We start from the raw sequence: 21074 nt of genomic DNA on the forward strand, positions 1-21074 counted from the left end.
TGTGTCCTTAAAGCCTCTTAGGGCTTAAAGAGTCCAGGTTTTGAAAGACCTGGACATTAACGATTTCAGCAAGTAGGTGTGTGGTGCGTGCCGGCCGCGTGCCAGGCGCAGCAGTGATGAGGCAGGCAGGCTCTGCCTCTGGAAACTCACACTCGGATGGCAGCATCAGCAAGGGCCCGTCAGGCACCGTGTCAGGGCGCAGCCACGTTAGGGAGCTGAGCCGTGAGGGCAGGAGTGCGAGTGTGGAGGGCCGCTGGGCCTTGAGGTGTCGGAGCAGGCCTCAGCCCCAGGGTGGGCTCGTGGAGGGGAGAGGAGGCCACGCGGGCCGCGGTGTGGCGGGCCTGAGGCCCTGGGCCAAGGTGCCTGTCGGAGGTGGACTTGAGCCGGGGGAGCAACACGGCCAGGTCTGGCCCCGCTGTGAGGGTCCCGGAAGCCCGGGGTCTGAGCAGCAGTGACCGGACAGACATGTGCTGTGGTGGGATCTGGCTGCTGCGTCTGCAGACGGAAGCTGTGGGGTGAGCCAGGTGGAAGTGCTGAGGAAAGTTGGTTAAGGATGTGTTCTGAATGTGCATCCAAAGGGGTTTGCTGGTAAGTGTGCGGGAGATAGAGCAGTGTCAGGGCACCTCCAGGGATTCCGGGCTGAGGGACTGGAAGGTTGGCACTGCCGTCACGGAGGTGAAGGGTGGAGAGAGCAAGGCTGGCTGCATGGGGCCGTGGGACCGTCCGGACCGCACTTACCACCCGCTAATTTAAGAAGGTTGCCAACGCGAAGAAGTGTGTTTTCAGGTGTGAGCGTGGGTGTGAAGGCAGAGGTCTGGGCTGGAGGAGACAGGAAAGACTCATCCCTCTAAGCTAAAGGCCCGGTGGGGGAGCTGAAGGGCCCCTGAGGAAGGGCGCTGCGGCGGGAAGGGAACCGGGGAGAGGAGGCCAGGGCAGGCGGCTGAACGCCACACCGTGCTCAGCGCCTGCAGGCCGCTCGGGACCCTCCCGGGCAGTCTGCTCGAGGGTGGTCGGGCCGGGGCGGGTCAGGCTGGGCTTGAGAGCCCGAGGGTGGAGGGCTGTGGGGGCAACTGGTTTCCTGCTGAGTTGACTGTAGGGGGCGCGGAGCACACGGTGGCAGCTGGAGGGGACATAGGGTGAGAAGCGTCACGGTGGGAGACAGCAGCACGCCTGTATGTTGCTGAGAAGAACCAAATGTTAAAGAGGGAAATTGGAAACGAGGTCAGAGAGGGACGGGACTCCTGGAGTGCTGGAGGGGTGAGAGGGCACAGGGTCAGAGTGCACGCAGGCGGGCCAGGCGTGTTGTCAGACGTCCGCGGGAGGCGGGCGGTCCTGGCTCTGAGCAGGGATCAGCTGGTGGGGTCGTCCATGGCCCGGCCCCGGCTCTGAGCAGGGGTCAGCTGGCGGGGTCGTCCATGGCCCGGCCGGCAGGGCCGTGTCCAGAGTGCTGTGCTGTGCTCGTGGGCTCCTGGGCTGTTCCTTGCCTGCATCTCTGGGCCCCCGAAGTGAAAGCACAGACGGTGAGGCTGGTGAGAGGGGCAGGTGCGTTTGGGGGAGAAAATTCTGGAGATAGGCGATAATGTCCTGCATGAATTTGCAGTGATTCTTAGTCTGCTTTGCCTTGCAGGTATGGATTTTGGCTTCAACCTGTGACATGTATATTCTTTAGTTCCCAGCCCCTGCATTGCCTATGAGATGTATTCAAGTTGCTTATGCGTTACAGGCAGCGTGTAAGAACCGCGTTAACTGTGTGCTTGTTTCCCGTCAGGAGAAGTGAACCCAGTAAGCAAGCAGGAAGCCTTGCGTCGCTCTCTGATGCGCCCCCCCTAAAAAGTGGACTCAGCTCCCTTGCTGGAGCCCCTTCGTTGAAAGAGTCTGAAAGTGAGTGTCTGAAAGTTCTAGATTTGCTGATTGAAGACATGTACTTCGCAGGCTGCTGATATTTTTCCTCTAATTGTGTATGATCATTTATTTTTTCAGAAAATATATGTAAAATCATAAGAATAGCCTATAATTTTGCTACTCAGTGATATTTTCTGTTAATATTTTGTTACTGTTAAAATTTGAGTCTGGTCATATCTTCTATACTGTTTTGTATTCTGCTTTTCCTGTGCCATGAAAGTACTTTCAGAAAATTGAGTTTTTAGCTGTCTTATATAATAAATAGACATAATTTTAAGCCATCTCTCTTTTGCTGGACATTTAAAATGATTTATGTAGGATTTAAGTACAATTAATTTTTTAAAGTTTGTGTTAGAGATTCTGTACATACCATAGTAATCATTGTAAGAATGTTAAAATGCTCCTCTGCCTTTGGAGATCTGGATCAGCTGTATGTTTTTGTATGTAGCCAAGATGGGGGTTGTTAGCTCAAAATGGAGTGGCCTTGCTGCACACAGATGGTGATGAGACCCAGGATTTAAAGGCACAGCCTTAAACGTGCAGTTGGAGTACAGATAGATGGGCTTTGTGTGCTGTATCAGAGTAGACCCAGGGTTTAAAGGCACAGCCTTAAGCATGCAGATGGGCTTTGTGTGCTGTATCAGAGTAGATACAGGGTTTAACTGCCAGTGTTTAGAGCATAAATGTGCCTCTGAGTAGATCTTTATTAGGAAATTGCTCTGGGATTTTGCACAATCTTGTAGTGCTCCTAAGCTTCCCAGGTGGCGCTAGAGGTAAAGAACGTGCTTGCCAGTGCAGGTGACGTAACAGATGCAGGTTCAATCCCTGGATCAGGAAGAACCCCTGAAGAAGGAAATGGCAACCCACTCCAGCATTCATGCCTGGAGAATCCCCTGGACTCAGGAGCCTCGCGGGCTACAGTCCATGGGGTGGCACAGAGTCAGACACGACCGCGCACGCACAGAGTGCTGCTGAGCTTTCGTGAGACGTCCCTCCACTGTAGATGAATTCCCCAGGGCACGCACAGGAGGCGGTCTGTGGCTTCTCGCAGCATCTAGTAAACTCGCCACATGTCTGTCAGACTGCCACGCCAGTTCCCCTCCTTTTCTCCTTTCCTGTGGCCTTGTCACCCTCGGGGAAGGAGTCCAGAATGCTATGATCGTGCCCCTCTTGATACTGATTCAGGAGTAGTGACTGAGAGAGGGCATTGAGAACAAGGGTTGAAAAACGAAACTGGCAAGGAGATGAGCTTAGTAAGCAAAATAGCCATTAAATTGAAGCAAAAGGCAGAAGTTTAACAGAAAAATAAAACTGATGAGAACAGTTGTGGTCTGTGAATTCATACCCAGTAGGGCTCCTTATGGTTGGGTAAAAATGGTTTTGATTGCCAAGTTCCAAAAAAGAATATAGTATGGTACAAAAGGCCTGTATGCTATAGTAGCGTGTGGTTAAAGTGGGCATGTGACACATGATGTAAGCATGTTGTATTGTATAATGAATACTGCAGTGTGATTCATAGTTTATTCGTAATTTATAGTCACAATTCGTAATTTACTAGTGTTCAGTTATCATGTGTCAACAGACCCTGAAAAAAAAAGTTGACATGGTTTAGAGACTGTTGTATTCTAACAGACAATTTAATGTGCATATTTTTTCCTGTTCACAGGTAAAAGGGGAAACACAGTTCTAAAAGATCTTAAATTGGTCAACGATAAAATTGGATCACTTGGATTGGGTAACTAAATTTCCAGTTTCAGTATTGATTGCTTTCAGGTGATTGTTTTTTAGAATAAAATCTTCAGTGAAGGGCCAGTTAGCCTATCCGGAGCTCCTTATATTAGACAAAGGCGCTCGGGTTCCCAGATGGGCACTGGGCACGTTTAAAGCACAGGTCGGCAAACTCCGCAGAGGGACAGAGGTGGCGCTTTAGGCCTTGTGGCCACGTGTAGTCTGTGTCAAGAGTTGGTGTTTTTACAGTCACTGAAAACTGTAAAAGTCACTCTCAGCTCACAGGCTGCACGAAACAGGTTGTAGGCAGATTTGGCCTGGGGGTCAGGTGTCCGTAGAACCAGGAGGTCAGCAGCTGATGGCCGGCTCCAGCACGTTATGTGGTGGCTGTTTTGTCCTGGAATCGGCTGAGGAAGCTGGAGGCGAGTGAGGGGGTGGTTAGTTTCCCCAAATCCAAGTGCAGCCCAGCTGTCCCCACTGTGTTAGCTGGGTTTTCACTCTTCACTCTGTCTGCCTTGGGGTAGTGTTTGAAGGAAACATGTATGTCTAATTGTAGATATTATGAGGTGTGTTTTTTATAAATACATATGTATGTTTTTTTAAACTTATCAGGGACTGGAGAAGAAGATGACTATGTTGATGATTTTAATAGGTAAGAAAAATGATTGGACAAGAAATGTATAAATTGTCAACAGTCTCCGAACAGGGCAGATGACAGAATCGCATTTGTGCTTATTTAGTGTCTGTCTTCTCGTTTTTGTGTTGATTGAACGTGAGTTAAAGAGAGCTAATCAAGAACTGTCCCTAGACTTTGAAGCATGTTTTTGATGTCACATTAGAATAAGAACATCTTCATCATGTTCAGGGAGCTTAATGAGAATCAGAAGAGGAACCAGCGTTGAAGAGTGACTCGGGCCCCAAGAGCAGTGTGGGCACGGTTGTCGGTGCTCCTGCCCTTTTCCCGTCTCACTGGTGGGAATTGTCTACAATTGGCGTAAACAAAGTGCCCTCTCAAATTGTTTTTCTGATTGAGATGACATGTCTTGATATTTTGTTTCAAATAACTTTTTTATAAATGTAAAAATAATGTAATCTATGACTTGGTTAATAATTGGGAAGTAGTATTTGTTGTAGATATGATTAGAAATTTTAAATCAGTGTGAGGATTTTATGCAATTGATGGTTTTTCTTGCAATTTAGGATTCATGTTTACTTTGTAACATACAGTATTTTGAGAAAGGAAATTTAAAAAATCTGGGTTTTCTTCTTTGATGCCATGTGACCACAGTCGCCATTGTGAGCCTTAGTTTTCTCATCTGTTAAATGGGTTGGACTGTGCCTGCTGCTGCTTCTAAGTTAGCTTAGGATCAGGTGAGATGGGATGTATGAAACGAATGACAGGTAATATTTTATTGTATTTTATTTAAAGAATTAAGATGCCCGAAACATGAAAGAATGGTAGTTACTCTTTCTAAATGCTTGTAATCAGAGTTCTTATTTTTATTTTTCCCTGAAATTAGTACCAGCCATCGCTCAGAGAAGAGTGAGCTGAGTATTGGGGAAGAGATTGAGGAGGACCTCTCTGTGGAAATGGATGACGTCAACACCAGTGATAAAGTACGAGGCCGCTCCTCCCCGGGGCCTGCCGTCTGTGCCTGTTGCCTTGAGTCACTGGGAGGCTTCAGAAGCTGGGAGAAAAGCAGTTGAAAATTAGCAAAGGTTTATGGTGGGGTTTCCTGCTCCAGATCTGAGAACAACACCTGTCATGAATGTTTTCAGTTATGGCCCGTTTTGCTTGTGAAATGCCTGCGTGTTATTACTGGGACTTCATTGCTGTGGGTGTAGGGCCACTCCAGTGGGTCAGGACTGGAGTCAGAGCCACTGCCTCAGGGTGTGGACGGTGTCGGCAAGGGGTCCTCGTCAGAGAAGCCCCTGTGGGAGGAGGTGGCCGCAGAGGAGCCCCGTGGGTGCCGGGGGAGGAGAGACTGGCTGCAGGTGTCGGCGCGCCCTGAGCAGGCCGGGGAGATCGAACGGACAGGCACTCAGGGGGAAGTCAGGACTCGGTTTTGGAGATGCACACATGAGCTGTCTGTCAGCAGAGAGCAGAGTGCTCAGGTGTGTGCCAGGTGTGAGATGCCAGGTGGCACCTCAGGGTCGGGTGCTGATGCCCACGGTAACCCGAGGGCGGCTGCCTCTCGGGTCAGGGTGGCTCCCACCTGGAGGTGAAACTTGCTTTGCAGAGTGAGGTAGGACTGGCTGTCACAGACTACCACGGGGAAAGGCCTTCGACCAGGCTGCACTGTGTAACGACTCTGGCCCGCCGCCTTCTTCTTTGATGTGTGTTTGCTTCCGCAAGCTCTAGCCTGTGACCCTCAGTTTCTTCATTCCTGAGATGGGGGTGTTATGCCCCCTTACAGGGCTGTTCTGAAGGCTGAGTGATAGTATGTGAGGTGCCTTCTCTGGTCCCTGATACCATGTACTAAGTTTTCTTACCGTTTCACCTTATGTCATCCTAACGAGTCCAGAAAATACTGCTTTAAAGTTACCAAAAGAACTACAAACGGGTGATTTTAGCAGTCAGTCGTCTTGTTAATGTCGAGTTCACCTGGCTGCTCAGCTTCTGTTGTCGTCGCCAATTTCAAAACAGGAAGAAGAAAGTGAGGAAGAGGACTTTAAAAATATATATATACTTGGAGGATAATTGCTTTACAGTGTTGTTTTCTGCTGTGAATCAGCTGTAGGTGTAAATATGTCCCCTCGTTCCCGCCTCCCCCCCGCTCCCACCCCTGTTGGTCATCACGGAGCCTGAGCTGTGCTCCCTGGTCATAGAGCAGATTCCCACTGGCTTGCATCTTAGTGTGGTAATGTATGTGTTTCCACACCAGGACAAGGACTTTTCACTGTGAGTCAGTTTGTAGAGTGTAAGATGGTATTTTAAGTTACAGCAGTATGCTAAGAATCATTTACGACTGTTTTTTTGCTGACACTGATTCTCTTCTTTCTTCTGAACGACCAGCTGGACGACCTGACGCAGGACCTGACCGTGTCCCAGCTCAGTGACGTCGCCGATTACCTGGAAGACGTCGCCTAGGCCCGAGAGAGGCAAGCGCGCTGGTCAGCAAAGGACGGGACTCTGATCAGTTCCTTTTTCCGTCCAGACAATCACTCTTTGCTGGAATGTCTGCTCCCTGTTGGTGCCTTGTGTTTCAAAAGATTACAGATATTTTTAAAAATTAACCTTTCATTATACTAAACAACAATAATTCCTATTTGAGCCCATGTGTGGAAGATTTAATATTCCTAATTTGGTTTAGGTCCATGTTTCTCTATGAAAGTTGATTAGGCTCAAATTCACCACAAGGAGGGAGCTAGTACAATGCCAGTATTAAACACAGCGCGAAGGTGTCAGTAGAGCTGTCGGTCGCAGCTCCGCATGCTGCCTGCGGGGCTCCGGCGTGGCGGCAACAGGAGGGGCGTCTGCAGTCAGAGGGTGCGGTGGTGGGTGGTTCCGCAGGGAGCTGGCCTGTGGCCCGGAAGATCTGCAGCCTGGAGCCCGTCACTGTAAGTTACACTTGATAGGTTGATTCGGCTTTGCATTTCCTTCCATTTGGGAGGTCTTTTAGATCATTAAGGTTATGTTAAAATCCTCGTGTGTCCTTCGTTTTGCTTATTTTAAAGATTGAAATCTGGAGGTGCTTGTGGTTTTTGATTTGTGGAATCAGTTCGTGGAATTGTCCCTGATGTATTTGAGGTCACCACCCTGGTTCCGTGTAAGCAGTTTTATTCACAGGTTCTCCTCATTGCAGTTATAATTTATTATTTGTAAAGATGCTTTGAAACATATTAAATACCAAAATGCATCTGAAACCACGAAGCAGTGCTTTCATTTCAGATCTGTAAGCTGGTTAATTTAAATCCACACTGGACTGAAACGGTGGTCATGGCCTAAGACCAGACCCAGATGACCAGTTTTACACACTGCAGTCTCACTGGGGCCCTTCAGGGTCGAGCCGGGGATGGAGTTTGGTGCAGTCTGGTGTGTGTCTGCCCCCCGTGCTGCTGTCTGTACAGGTGCGGACACCGTGGTCCTGAGTGTTAAAAAGAGCTGCGGGAAGCGAGGCGTGCTTGTTGGTAAGCACAGCTGTGACCGACCGTTAAATTCTGTACTTTTTAATTTCAATTCAGACTTTTTATTAAGAGTCGCCTTTGTTAATAAAAGGAGCAAATTAGAACTTATTGATCTCAAGAAGTGAACAGACTTTGTGGTTTGTATACCAGGTTTTCATTTCATGAGTCTACAGACTTCACACGTGCTTACTGGGCTCTGAGATGCGAAGGGAGATGATAATGTAAGTATTCAGGTTATACGACATTAGAATCTGATTTTATAAAATTTCAGTGAAGCTGAACCATGAACCCCAAGAGGAAGCAAGGCAGAATGAGGGCGAGGGCGGCCTGGAAGCCCCTCTGTCAGCCCCAGCTGTGGGCGCTGGTCTTGGTCAGGCGTGGCTCTCCGAGGTCCGTGTGAGGAAACAGTGCTGATGAAGACCAGTCTGCTCTCAGAAGCCCCCGGTGTGCTTCAGAAAACGTGTCTCTTGGATGTCACGTCTGTGAACAGTCACTTTCTGTAAACATTAGAATTCTGTTCTGGCCCTCTGGAATCTGTCAGATATGTGATTTATTTTTTGTATTGTTCGATAGGAGGTAGATTTCTGTGATTTAAATGATTAAAATCATTTAATTAAATCATTAAATCGTTAAATGATTTAAAATCATTTCAGTGGAATAGTCATTAGGGTGTGGCTCTTTAATCTTGTGGGAAACTTTTGGATAGTACCATATGAAATTTGTCATTTTTCTGTTGCCCCTAGAGTCTGATCTGGGGGAATGGGGAGAAAGATGCTAAATAGGAGACTCTGTCATCACGCGCTGCGTCTGTCTGAGCCAGGAGATTTAGTAGCTTCAAACTCCGCTCTGAAAAAGCTGTTTCCATGTGTGTTCCTTGATTAGACAAAGTTTTGCTTGTGATTAGCATGTTCTTTTTGTTAAGAAATACATGGGAGAATTCCCTGGGTAGAGGAGCCTGGTGGGCTGCAGTCCGTGGGGTCGCAGAATGGTTGGGCCCAACGTAGTGACTAAACAGCAAGAAACACACACTGAAATACTAAGCCAGGAAATAGCGTTTTTACCCTAAAACTTGTATTTTACATTGGAGTTTTTCAAGTGTTTTTTGTCAGATGCCAATAAAAGTCTCGCTTCACTGATGATTGAAGTGCGAGCTCACACTTTCATATTCTTCAGTAACAGTGGCCAAGGCTCCCCCATCCCCACGTTGCCCTTGTCCCGATCTGACCCCCTCCTGCCTCTGGCTGCTTCACCCTGTTCTCACCCTGGCACCTGCCGCCCGAGCCTGTGTGCCACTGCCGGCTGCCCGGTGGTCCTGCTTCGGGGTGTCCTTGCCTCGTTTCCCCAGAGCCCTGTCCCGCTGCCTCATCTCTGTCCTGGTCTTAGAGAAGCTCCCGCTTGGAGGGGAGGCCGTTTTCCCTGCTGCCCTGTCACTTCCTGTTTGCCCTGGGTGCCGCCTCAGTGCTGCCTAAGCTGTGCTGAGTGGGCGTCTGTAAGCTCCGTGGGAGCTGGCCTGCTAACCGGTGTGCCCCGCGGTCCCTGGAGCGGCGTTGAGTCTGCAGACTGTGCTCAGTACGAGGCCAGGGCGGCAGGAGCAGGCTCTCCCAGCTCAGAGCAGGGGCGGAGCAGGCAGTGTGTGGCCGGGCAGCTGCTGCCCGAGGACAGCACTGCGTGGTTTGGCGGGGCAGCTGTCCTTCCCCTAGACCTGCAGGGGCTGCCAGCCTCAAGTCTGAGGAGTGGGCTCGTGTTCAGTAGAGGCGGTCTCCTGGACAGTGGGCCCTGGCTGCCCTCCCGCCTCCAAGGTGCTCTCGAAGGAAATAGCCGTTCTGTCTGTGGCTCAGCGTGGACACTGGCAGAAGAGAAGCAGGGCTCGAGGTGGCCTGACTGACCGCCCGCTGGCCATGCCAGGAGAACAGGCGTTGGAGGACAGTGCTCGCTGGAGAGGCGTGCACCCTGCCGGGCAGCGCTCACCCTGCAGGGTCTGGCCCGGGGCTCGCTGGGCCCCAGCTGGTCTCTCCCTGCACCTCCACCCACCTCACCCGACATGTGTGCACTGCCGGCCCCCGTTGAAGGAAGGGGCAAGCAACGCAGAGGAAGGGAGGGCAGCACCTCCACGCACCATCCACACTGGACCCGGGTCCCCGGCGGGGAGGAAATGAGCAGTGAGGGACAAAGGCTGAGATGAACCGACAAAACGGCTCATCGTAGGGGACACAATTCAAAGAACAAAGAAATTGTAAAAACCTCATTGGAGATTTGAGACCATTTGTACCTAAAAAACTGGTGTGGAAAAGGAACAATCACTGATTTTTGATTAAAAGCTTGTTGGGTCAAATCATTCGGCTGAATGATGGGATAACTTCAACAAAAAGAGGAGCAGCCTGAAAGACAAAGTGCTCTCTGCATGTGTAGCAGAGGTGACCAAGGAGGAAGCAGGACGGTCGTGTCCGTCCACAGGGCTGCAGCTGAGGCAGGAGACGTTGGCAGAAGTGTGCTTCTGTTCAGAGACACGTGAGTGTCTGTGAGTGGAGCCAGGCCCATGGCCATGTGGACCCTGATTAGTGTGGAGAAAAGGCTCCGCCGAGATCATTTGAAAGGAGTGAGAATGAATTTGCCTGACTGCATGCTGGAAGTAATAGAGCAATGACTGCAAAGTTAGGAGGCAAGGTGAATTTTGAACTTAGACTTTCCACCCTGATTGAAAAAAGGAGCCTTCTGCCTGTAGGAAATAGCTCCCACGGCCAGGTGTGAGTGGGTCTGGTGTCTCGGTCTCGTGCCCCTGGGGTGGTGTGTGCTGCTCCTGGCAGTGGGAGAGGACCTGGGGGCCCGCTGCACCTTGTGGAGCACGCGGTGCCCTTGCCACGGCTTTGCCTCTGCAGATGGTGGCGCTGGGTAAAGTCAGCCTGCTTCCCCAGAAACGGGAAGGAGAAGAGATGGCCGGGGGGTCCCTGGCCGGGTCCCTGGCCTGCAGCTCAGGGCGGGTGGAGAGGAAGAGGGACGGGGGGAGCATCAGGATGGCAGAGGCGGGACCCCACCTCGCCTACGGGGCTCGTTCCTGATAGTTTAACCCGAGCTCGTTTCGGCAATTTATGAAATCTTCAGATTTGATGGTGAAGTTAGTTCTCAATGTTAATTTTCAAACACTGAGTTCCTGCAAAGGCCAGTTTGTTTTATCAGTCAGCTACTGGATATGGATACTAACCTTTCTTTTAAGTAGTTTGTAAAACCGAGTGGTAGCTCTTCTGAAATGGGATGTTTTCTTGAATGAGTACCCTTTTCACTTGAAGCATTTAGCATCTCTCTCTCCCTCCTCTCAATCCATGTGGTGTAAATGTTTTTATCTGACTAAGTTTAAATTTTTGGTAGGGAGAGTGCTGTCTGCACCACCACACTGAGTCTGGTGTGGGCCTTGGTGGCAGGAGCTCCTGCAGCCCTGGCATGTTGGTGCTTTGGCTGGGAGCACCACCTTCCCTGACTCCGCTTCCCCATTGCACACACCTGGGCCTCTCCTACCCTTTCTCCTGTCTCAAGGCCCAGTTAGAGGAAGTCAGTGTTTGCTCAGTATACCAGTGTTTACGCCCTGCACGCCCTGTTGCAGGGGAAATAAACCAGTATTCCTATAGATACTGACGGTGCCGGGTGCCAGGCGTGCACAGGTCTCTGCAGTCGGTGACAGAGACTGCGAAACACGTCTGTGCCGCTGCATGCTGAGGGCTGCCACAGGGGCGTCCTGCTCCTGGGCCCTGAGACAGCGTCCCGTGGGACCACCAGAAGGATGGAGCTTGAGATGATCTTGGGTTCCCTGGAAACTGGCGGGCTGCTGGGGTCTGCCCAGGATGGCTGGACTTGGAGTGAGCAGAAGGCCCCCCTGAGGAATGTGTCCCCAGCAAGGTCACGTGCGCATGCGCGATGCCGGGGGCTGCAGTGCCAGGGGGCGGTGGGGCGGGGTTGAGGGCCCTCGCCCAGATCCGGACCCTGGGCGCCTGCTTCCTGGCTGAGTGCTGGCGGGCGGGTTGCCGGCTACCAGCGCTCTCGTGTGCTCACCTGCGCGCGGGGCGAGTGCCTGCCTCCTGACCTCACAGGACAGCTGCTGTGTAAGGAGGGTGACACTTGCAGAGAGCTCGTCAGCATCCTTGGCAAATCGTTAAGTACTCAGTAAATGTGAAATTGTGCTTATTAACTAGGAAGGTAAGAGTCAGGACGTGGTTGAACTTGGATGTTGAGGGAGAGGAGAGGAGAGGATCTTGGGTGATGGCAGATGAATTTCCGTGCCTCCTCCGTGGCCTGGTTTAGAGGTCATTCCCACCCCCTGAGCTGCTCCAGGGGGGCGCGTTCACGGTATGCCCTTTCCTCAGGTCCCTGTCTGTGGTGCCCCGACGTGGGTTTAACTGGCTTCACCACCACTCACAGGAGCCCTGGAGTGGAAGTGGAACGAAACCACCAGGACTGCAAAGTCGTGGTGTGCCATAAAGACCCACATCAGATAGGACCGTAACACCCAAAGCACTGGGATTCCCGTCCCCAGAGAAGCTGTCCGCTCCTAGTGCAGTACAAGCTGAGCTGTGCAGGGCTGGGGCTCAAGCTCAAATTTACAGGGCGAGCCTCTCTATTCAGTCCTGCTGCTAAGGTCTGTGTGATGAGCCTGAGGATGAAACATCAGAAGTTATCTCGACATTAAAAGGTACTTACTGTAACAAAATACTTTTTCAGATTATACCAAAGTGGTAATTCATGAATTAGATTTTGAATACAAATAAATCACTAGGCTATTGTATTGTTTGATAATCCAGTTAATGAAGAGGAGAGAATCATAAACACACTAAAACTATTTAGATTTACTACTGATTTGACATTATTGAAGACCATAGAATACTGTGATATGCCATTTATGACAAGACCATTAATGAAAAACTGGTGAATGAATATAGTTGAGAGCATTGAAATGCTATAAATTCCAAACTCATATGTAAAAAAGAACTTGAAAACGGTTTCCAAAAGATGGCAGCTCTCAAACTTAACACGTATGTCATTTCCAAAATGAATTGTAATTCATCAATCAATGAAACTCTTAAAATACATCAGTAGTTGAAAAAACACTTTGATCAGTCATTCTAGAGTAAAATTATTTTATCATCTCCATAGAGATTTTAAAAAGTCATTCTGATGAAGAGGTGATATCAGCAAGTATGCTGTTAAAGCAATGTAGGAAAAATGTTGTGAAAATACATCAAGCAGTCAATGAAAATATTTTCCTATATTTTGTGATGTTTGTGGTATTCATCAGATTGTTAAATTTTGTAATTTGCTGTGATTTTGTTTTTTATTCAGAGTATGTATATTTATAGCTGGTTTTGCATAAGTAATTTCGGTGTCCCTTCGCTAAAAAGGTACTCCCAAATGTTACAGGCCACTAAACAAGGCCCTGCCTTAGTCGGTAGGCTAGGAGTCTTATCGAAAACAGTGGAAATGGAAAAACAGTTTAAATCTGTTACCAGGCAGCACTGGTCATTGAGAGGACGTCGGCGTCTGAAACGTGAGCAGATTCGGAAGCTCCGACAGCTGAGGCGCGCTGCGAGTTTCCCCGCGAGCCTCGGGTCCTGAGGACCTGTGACGGGGGTCTACGCGTCCGATGCCGCCTGTCTCCTTGCGGGTCCTTGCGGGTCCCCGCCAGCCTGCGGGCGGTGGGCGTGCGGCCTGCGGCGCTCATCCGGCTCATCCGGCGCTCAAACGCTGAGCCCAGCGCCTCTCCGGCTCCAGCCTGCTGCAGGGGCTTCGCAGCGCGGAGGCCCGCGGCCTGCTGTCGTCTGCCGCCGCCTTGGCCTCTGTCGTCGGATGCCGCGCGTCCTGGTTACAAGCTGCAGACTCAGCCTCTCCTCAACTTAGACAGAGATGCAGTTTCTTAGAAAGACCCAGGGGGGAGAATGAGGGGTAAAAGACAGGCAGGAAGCTAGGGAGGCAGGTAGAGAAGGGGCCCCAGGTGCCCCTACAGCAACCCCGACCCAGACGCCCGCCCCCAGGGCCTGGCCCTGGCCCCTCCCACGTGGAGCCCCCGCGGCAGGGCCTCCTGCCCTCCGCCCTGGGCCGGCGTCCAGACTTCGTGGTGGTAAGCTCCGCAGCCCACTGGACAAAGGTGAGAGCGTGGCGGGTGGCCGCACAGGCGCTCCTCTCGGACCTGCACTTGGGGTCCTCTTGAGGGGGAAAAAAAAATGCTCAAACTACCGCACAATTGCACTCATCTCACACGCTAGTAAAGTAATGTTCAAAATTCTCCAAGCCAGGCTTCAGCAATACGTGAACCGTGGACTTACAAATGTTCAAGCTGGTTTTAGGAAAGGCAGAAGAACCAGAGATCAAATTGCCAACATCCACTGGATCATTGAAAAACCAAGAGAGTTCCAGAAAAACATCTATTTCTGCTTTATTTTACTGTGACTGTGTGGATCACAATAAACTGTGGGAAATTCTGAAAGAGATGGGCATACCAGACCACCTACTGCCTCTTAAGAAGCCTGTATACAGGTCAGAAAGCAACAGTTAGAACTGGACATGGAACAACAGACTGGTTCCAAATAGGAAAAGGAGTACATCAAGGCTGTATATTGTCACCCTGTTTATTTAACTTCTATGCAGAGTACATCATGAGAAACGCTGGGCTGGAAGAAACACAAGCTGGCATCAAGATTGCTGGGAGAAATATCAATCACCTCAGATATGCAGATGACACCACCCTTATGGCAGAAAGTGAAAAGAAACTAAAAAGCCTCTTGATGAAAGTAGAAGTGGAGAGCGAAAAAGTTGGCTTAAAGCTCAACATTCAGAAAACTTAAGATCATGGCATCTGGTCCCATCATTTCATGGCAAATAGATGGGAAAACAGTGTCAGACTTTATATTTTGGGGACTCCAAAATCGCTGCAGATGGTGATGCAGCCATGAAATTAAAAGACGCTTACTCCTTGGAAGGAAAGTTATGACCAACCTAGATAGCATATTGAAAAGCAGAGACATTACTTTGCCAACAAAAGTCCGTCTAGTCAAGGCTATGGTTTTTCCTGTGGTCATGTATGGGTGTGAGAGTTGGACTGTGAAGAAAGCTGAGCACCGAAGAATTGATGCTTTTGAACTGTGATGTTGGAGAAGACTCTTGAGAGTCCCGTGGACTGCAAGGAGATCCAACCAGTCCATTCTAAAGGAGATCAGTCCTGGGTGTTCTTTGGAAGGACTGATGGTAAAACGGAAACTCCAATACTTTGGCCACCTCATGTGAAGAGTTGACTCATTGGAAAGGACTCTGATGCTGAGAGGGATTGGGGGCAGGAGGAGAAGGGGACGACAGAGGATGAGATGGCTGGATGGCATCACCGACTCAATGGACATGAGTTTGGGTGAACTCTTGGAGTTGGTGATGGACAGGGAGGCCTGGTGTGCTGCGATTCATGGGGTCGCAAAGAGTCGGACACGACTGAGCGACTGAACTGAACTGAACTGAACTGAGGGGAGAATGCCCCGCCTTATCATGTGTCAGCTGATTTCTGTGCTGCACCCGGATCCGCTGAGCACTTGTGTGTTCTCTGACTCAGCCCTCCTAACTTGATGAGACAGTAAGTCGATGCTGTAATATCTTGTGTCTAAACCCATTGCAGGTTGGTTTTTCGCTGATGTTAAGTCCACCGTGGCCCTGGGTGGCCGTCTCCCATGGGGCAGGTCAGCCCGGCTTCCAGGCACCCAGTAGTGGGTCCGCTCCTCGGTGGCTGCAGGTCGCTGGCCCCTCTGTCTCGGCTCGGTGCCTCGGCAGCTGTCCTGCACCCACTGTCAGCGCTGCAGCTCCCACAGCATCTCTGTTGACCAGACCCCACGGGGACCTGCTGGACTGCAGGGGGGCTGAAGCACTTCTCTGCATGCAGGGGCAGGGGTTGGGAGCTGAGCCAGAAACACTGCTGAGAACTCAGCCGGTCACCACCCTGGGCACTCAGCACGAGGGGCCACCGCAGTCTGGAAAAAGTGGCCCCTGTGTGACCAAACTGGACGCTAATGGGTTCAAGTCCTTTATCAGGTATTTTGCAGATATTTTCTCCCACTTGTGGCTTGCCGTTTTCTTCTATGAGTCTTTCTCAGAAAAGATGTTTTAAATTTGAATTAAGTTCAGATTATGAGATTTTTCTTTTATTTGTATGGGTTGTACTTTTGGTTTTATATCTAAAAACTCATCACCAAACTCAACGTTCATCTAGATTTTCTCCTGTTTTTCTTTACACGATTTGAGATACTGTGATTTACATGTAGCTCTGTGATATGTTTTGAGCTTATTTTTATGAAAGGTGTAAGATCTGTGGCTAGATTTACCTGTTTACGTATGGCTGTTCAGTTGTTCAGCACCATTAGAGAAAGAACTGCCCCTTCTACACTGAATTGCCTTTATTCCTTCGTCAGAAATCAGGTTGTATTAAACTTGTATTAAACTTTATTATAAAGAACCCTCCCCTAAAGTCTCTCTGCCAGCAAGACTGTTCAGTACATATCAGAGAAATTTAAGGAACATTAGATGTATTCTCATTTGTTTTTACCTTGCCTCTTAAAAAAATAATCTGCATTGGGAACTGTTACTAAAATAACTGCGATTCATAGTAGCAGTTGCTTGTGACCACAACCTTCTCGGTTCTCATAGAGGGTTCTCCCAGGAGACGTAAGCTCCATAAGGCAGGTACTTTTTTTCACTGCTGTGTCCTTCCGTCAGAGACAGCTGTTCTCTGTGTGATGCACCCAGCAGCTCGGGGGAAATGGCACATTCCTCACTTACAGGTAAGACTGTGTAAAGTTGCAGAGTGGAGCCTCAGCCTTTCAGACAAGACGTGCAGAACGTACGGCTTCTATACACCAGCAGAACCGGGGTGTACTTCAGAGAGCAGGTTGTGCAGACTGAGAAGTGGGACTGCTCACTGCGGACGGTCAGGTGGTAACTTTGCACTGAAGGTTTGGTTGAACCCTGTGTAGTGGCCTAGACGGGGTTCTGAGGGGGCCAGGGCAGGAGTGGACACGCCCGGCAGTCTTTCCACACCCATGTTTGTCGTGTCGTCCTGAAAGTGCACGTGTGTTTCCTGGGCAGGGACTGACGGTTTCTGAGGGCAGTTACCAGCTTGGTTTCCTTTATTCTAGCTATCCTCTTCCTGCATTGGTGTGGTGAGGGCCAAATTGCCATCACCAAACCCATTTCGGGGGGCTGTATTGTAGGTGAAGTGAAGTACAAGTTGCTCAGTCATGTCCAACCCTTTGCAACACCATGGACCGTACAGTCCGTGGGATTCTCTAGACCGGAACACTGGAGTGGGTATCCATTCCCTTCTCCAGGGGCTCTTCCCAACTCAGGGGTTGAACCCAGGTCTCCCACATTGCAGGCGGATTCTTTACCAGCTGAGCCACCAGGGAAGCCCTATGACACTAAATCGAAGGTATATTCTAGGAAAATTTTTCCTTTAAAGTCGTCTGTGGAGTTTTCCTGCCTGATTCTACTAGAATTTTATATATATATGTTGTTGTTTTCAGAAGCTTTATTGACCCTTTAAACCCTTAGGAGCAAACTGCCCTTAAATTTTTCTAAGGAGAAGGTAGACAGCCGTCCAGAATTTTGCAGCATTGCATCTTTGGCCCCCTTTCTTAAAAAAGATATAGGTTCAAAAAAAAAAAAAAAAGAAGATATAGGTTCAGTTTAATTAACACCGACTTTTTAATTGTGCAAAAATGTACCTCTGCTTTTTTTTTTTAAAGCAAATAAAAGGAAAAATATGGCATCATTCCAGTAATCAAATGCCAATAAAATGGGAACAGTACAAAGAGCTACGCAAATCTAAAATACCTCAGATTCATAATTAGAATAGCATGAAATAATTTTAGCAAGAAAAAACTTAATAATAGGTAAAGGAAACCAAATGACTGTGTGAACTGTAATTAATCTTACAAACTTTCCAGTATCATAACTGCTTGCTTTTGAATAACTAAATGTAAGCCTCATTTTTTAAATTAAATGCCTACTCAGCAAAACTAATTGGAACAAATACATTTCTGCAAATTTACATCCTAGAATACCAGAAAACACAGGAGACGTCAGTCAAGGATGAGTAAGAAAGTTCTGTTCTTTCTCATCATCTGTGTGATCAGGTGGCAAAGGACACGCTTTTCTCTGCGCTTTTCCCAAGCCACTGCTTCCTGCCTCCTCAGGAACCCTCATCTCTTTTTCTGAATCTTTAGGGGACAACCTGAAGAATTCTCCAATTCCTTTTTGCCACTTGGGAGTGGTAGGTGAGAAACCCCCCAAATAAGGATCTGCAGGCTTTATGAACATGGACCTCTCCCCTGAGAGAGGGAAAGGAATTTGATTCCCTCAATATAAATAAATTCTCAGGAAGAAAGGGGGAAAGACTCCTGGGTTCTTGTTCTTTGGAATGTAATTAAATGTCTCCAGGAGGAGAGACCCCTGGAATATCTTCATGGCTCCTGGGTCTCAAACTCTTTTGAAATATAAGCACAGACCACAAGAAAGGCGAATCTCTATGCATTAACTTCTAAGGCACTTTGTCCAAGGTCCCAGTAAAAATTGTTCAGAGAGCCCTAACCATGCAAAATAGAAAAATATTTTCTCTGAAGCCTACAGTCTGATGCCCAGTCATTGGCATAACTCAGCCAAGAAGAAGCTGGCAAGCAGTGGGCTGGAACAGCTGAGACAAACTTTGGGCCAGAGAAAGGGTGGGGTGTGCACCTCAGGCCAGAACACGCCGTAATGCAGGTCCTGGCCTTTCCCCGGGACCAGGATACTCACACACCATGCAAGTCAACCGTCTACTCACAGAGTTGTGCCGCCACCACCATACTCAGTTCAGAAACATTTCCATCTCCGCCAAAAAGAACCTTGTACCCACTGGCAGTCATTTGCCCTTTGACGCACCCTCCAACCTTCCCCCAAGACAGTCACTTCCTGTCTCTCTAGACTTGCCTACTCTGGGCCTTTTTTTTTTTAAAAGTGGAATTAAACAATATGTTAATTTTGTGTGTGTGTGATTGACTCATTTCACTTAGCATAATGTTCTCAAGGTTTATCCGTGTGGTAGCATCTACCTACCTTCTTTTTATTGAGAAGTAATATTCTGCTGTATGGATATATGGATATACCATGTCTGATATGTTAGTTTGTAAGTTGATGGACATTTGAGTTGTTCCCACTTGTTGTTGTTACGAATAATACTGATAGGAGTATTCACCCACTATTCACATGCAAGTTTTCGTGAGGATGTATGTTTTCTCCTGAGGACATACGTGGAAGTGGAATTTCTGGGTCGTATAATAAGCCCATGCTTAGTATTTCGAGGAACTTCTAAACTGCCTTCCAAGTAGCTGCACCATTTGACATCCCTGCCAGTGGTTTCCCAGCATCCTCTCCAGCGCTCATCAGCATCTCTCCGTCTAAACGTAGCCGCTCGGGTGGACGCGGGGTCGTCCTGCACTGCGGTTTGGGCTCACGTTCGGAGCATGGCTCGTGCGCCCTAGGAAGGTGTGTCCTGCTGCTGCTCTACGGCTGTCCTTTAGGTCTAGCTGGTTACTGGTGCTGTTCAGGCTTTCTGTTCCCTTGATCTTAGGTTTTCTGTCCATTACTGGAAACAGGGTCTTGAAATCTCCAGCTATCACTGTTTAGCTATCCGTTTCTTCCTTCCGTTCTCTCATTCGGTCCAGTCGCCTGTGAGCCAGAATTCTTCTTGAGGTGATTGTACATCTTCCGGAATGGATGCCCTTTCATCATAAAATGCCCTTCATCTCTTGCACTTTGTCTTTGTTTGTTTTAAAATCATTTTGCCTGATACCGGTGTAAACTTTCTTGTTCTTATGGCTGTTTGCATGATATGCCTTTTCCTTTCAGCCTGTTTGTATCTCTGAATCTAAATAAGCTGTAACTTTTGCTTGAGTTATTTAATCCGTTCACATTTAGTATTATGATATAATTTGATTTATGGCTACAAGTTGCCCTTGTTTGTTTTTTATATGTCACGAGCTTTTTGTTTTTCTGTTCTTTCTTTCTCTTTCTCTTGCATCAAGTGATTCTTTCCTAGTATAATAATTTAACTCCTTGTTTGCTCGCTGTGTGTGTGGGTGTCTTTTCCACACACGTCACTATGTGAGTCTCAGGTGATCAGCATGATGGTTTATGTCATGTACCATGATTACCACAGTAGGTTTAGGAAACATCCATCCTCTCGTATAGATACAATAAAAAGAAAATTCTTCCTGTGATGAATTACTCTTAGGGTCTACTCAACAACCTCCTATGTGTTATCAGTATCTCTTGAAAGTTATTTTCTTAAGTGGTTGCTCTAGGGCTTACAATGTACTTCTTAACTTATAAGCTTCTTTTTTGGGTTTGTCCTAAATTATTCCCACTGAGATGGCTCTCCTGTACAGTTTTATTACCTCCTCCCTTGTTTTGTTCTGTTACTGTTATTACCTCTGTGCCTGTTACAAATCCAAGAATTACCTATTATAACTTTTACTTTATATCATTTTATGTCTTTTGGATCACCCATGGCCATAAAGTGAGGTGGGGATTCAGAAAAAGCATATGAACAGGGAGCTGTGCCTCTGAGTGGACAGAGTCCCCGGAACTGTTGCTAGAGGGGGCTCTACGAGCTTCTGCTGGGCGACTCTGCAGCGAATGGCACCGCTGCCCGCCTCTGTTAGTCGGCAGCGTGTCCTGCTTCAGCCCTTCCGTTACCAGGCGCTTGTTCCGGGGCAGGGTCGCAGAATGGCTCAGGGCGCGCTTGTTTCTACTGTGCTGACGCTGTCATACACTGTGCTCTGTACTGGGATTTCTCACAACTTGGATACCTCCACTTGAATTTAAATATAGTGTAGGCAGCAACCTTGTATAGCTGTCTGTGATTGTTTAAGAACCCGTGAAATGTCCAAAATGTGATGAAGGTGGTCTGGGGCGTGTGCTGCAAAGACTCGGAGCAGGAGGCAGCGTTGAAACCGAGAGTTGAGTGGTGAGGAGACTTTTGGAGCTTGGTCCCTTGCTCCCTACGCCTCTGGACACATGTTTCTACAGGAGATGAATGCCAACCCTCTGACCTATGTGACGGTTTTGAAATGTCTTTCATGAGTGGAAGCTTCAGTAATTTTATGTGGTTGTACTCTGTATCCGTGGGCCGAGGAGGGGGCAGTGGAAAGCCGCTTCCCCCACCCCCACCCCCAATATACAATCAAGTTCTGAAATTTGAACAATTTTCCTTAACACCTCCCTTGTGGGGAGCTGCTGGCCTGGACGCCTCTGTTGTTGGGGTC

The 21074-nt window shown here is 48.6% G+C and overlaps 1 protein-coding gene across 4 annotated transcripts in view; it reads left to right on the forward strand.

The window, feature by feature from the left end:
- Positions 1-8895, forward strand: part of CEP43 (centrosomal protein 43) — a 28412-nt gene extending 19517 nt beyond the window's left edge. For all 4 annotated transcript variants that reach the window (XM_070796509.1, XM_070796511.1, XM_070796508.1 and 1 more), the window contains 5 exons: positions 1769-1881; positions 3569-3637; positions 4243-4282; positions 5151-5247; positions 6647-8895. In XM_070796509.1, coding sequence (XP_070652610.1) covers positions 1769-1881; positions 3569-3637; positions 4243-4282; positions 5151-5247; positions 6647-6721 — 394 coding nt within the window. In that variant the 3' untranslated portion in view covers positions 6722-8895. The remainder of the gene's footprint in view (positions 1-1768; positions 1882-3568; positions 3638-4242; positions 4283-5150; positions 5248-6646) is intronic.
- Positions 8896-21074: the final 12179 nt, after the last annotated feature.

This window comes from Bos indicus, chromosome 9, assembly GCF_029378745.1.
Source record: "Bos indicus isolate NIAB-ARS_2022 breed Sahiwal x Tharparkar chromosome 9, NIAB-ARS_B.indTharparkar_mat_pri_1.0, whole genome shotgun sequence".
Lineage (NCBI taxonomy): Eukaryota > Metazoa > Chordata > Mammalia > Artiodactyla > Bovidae > Bos > Bos indicus.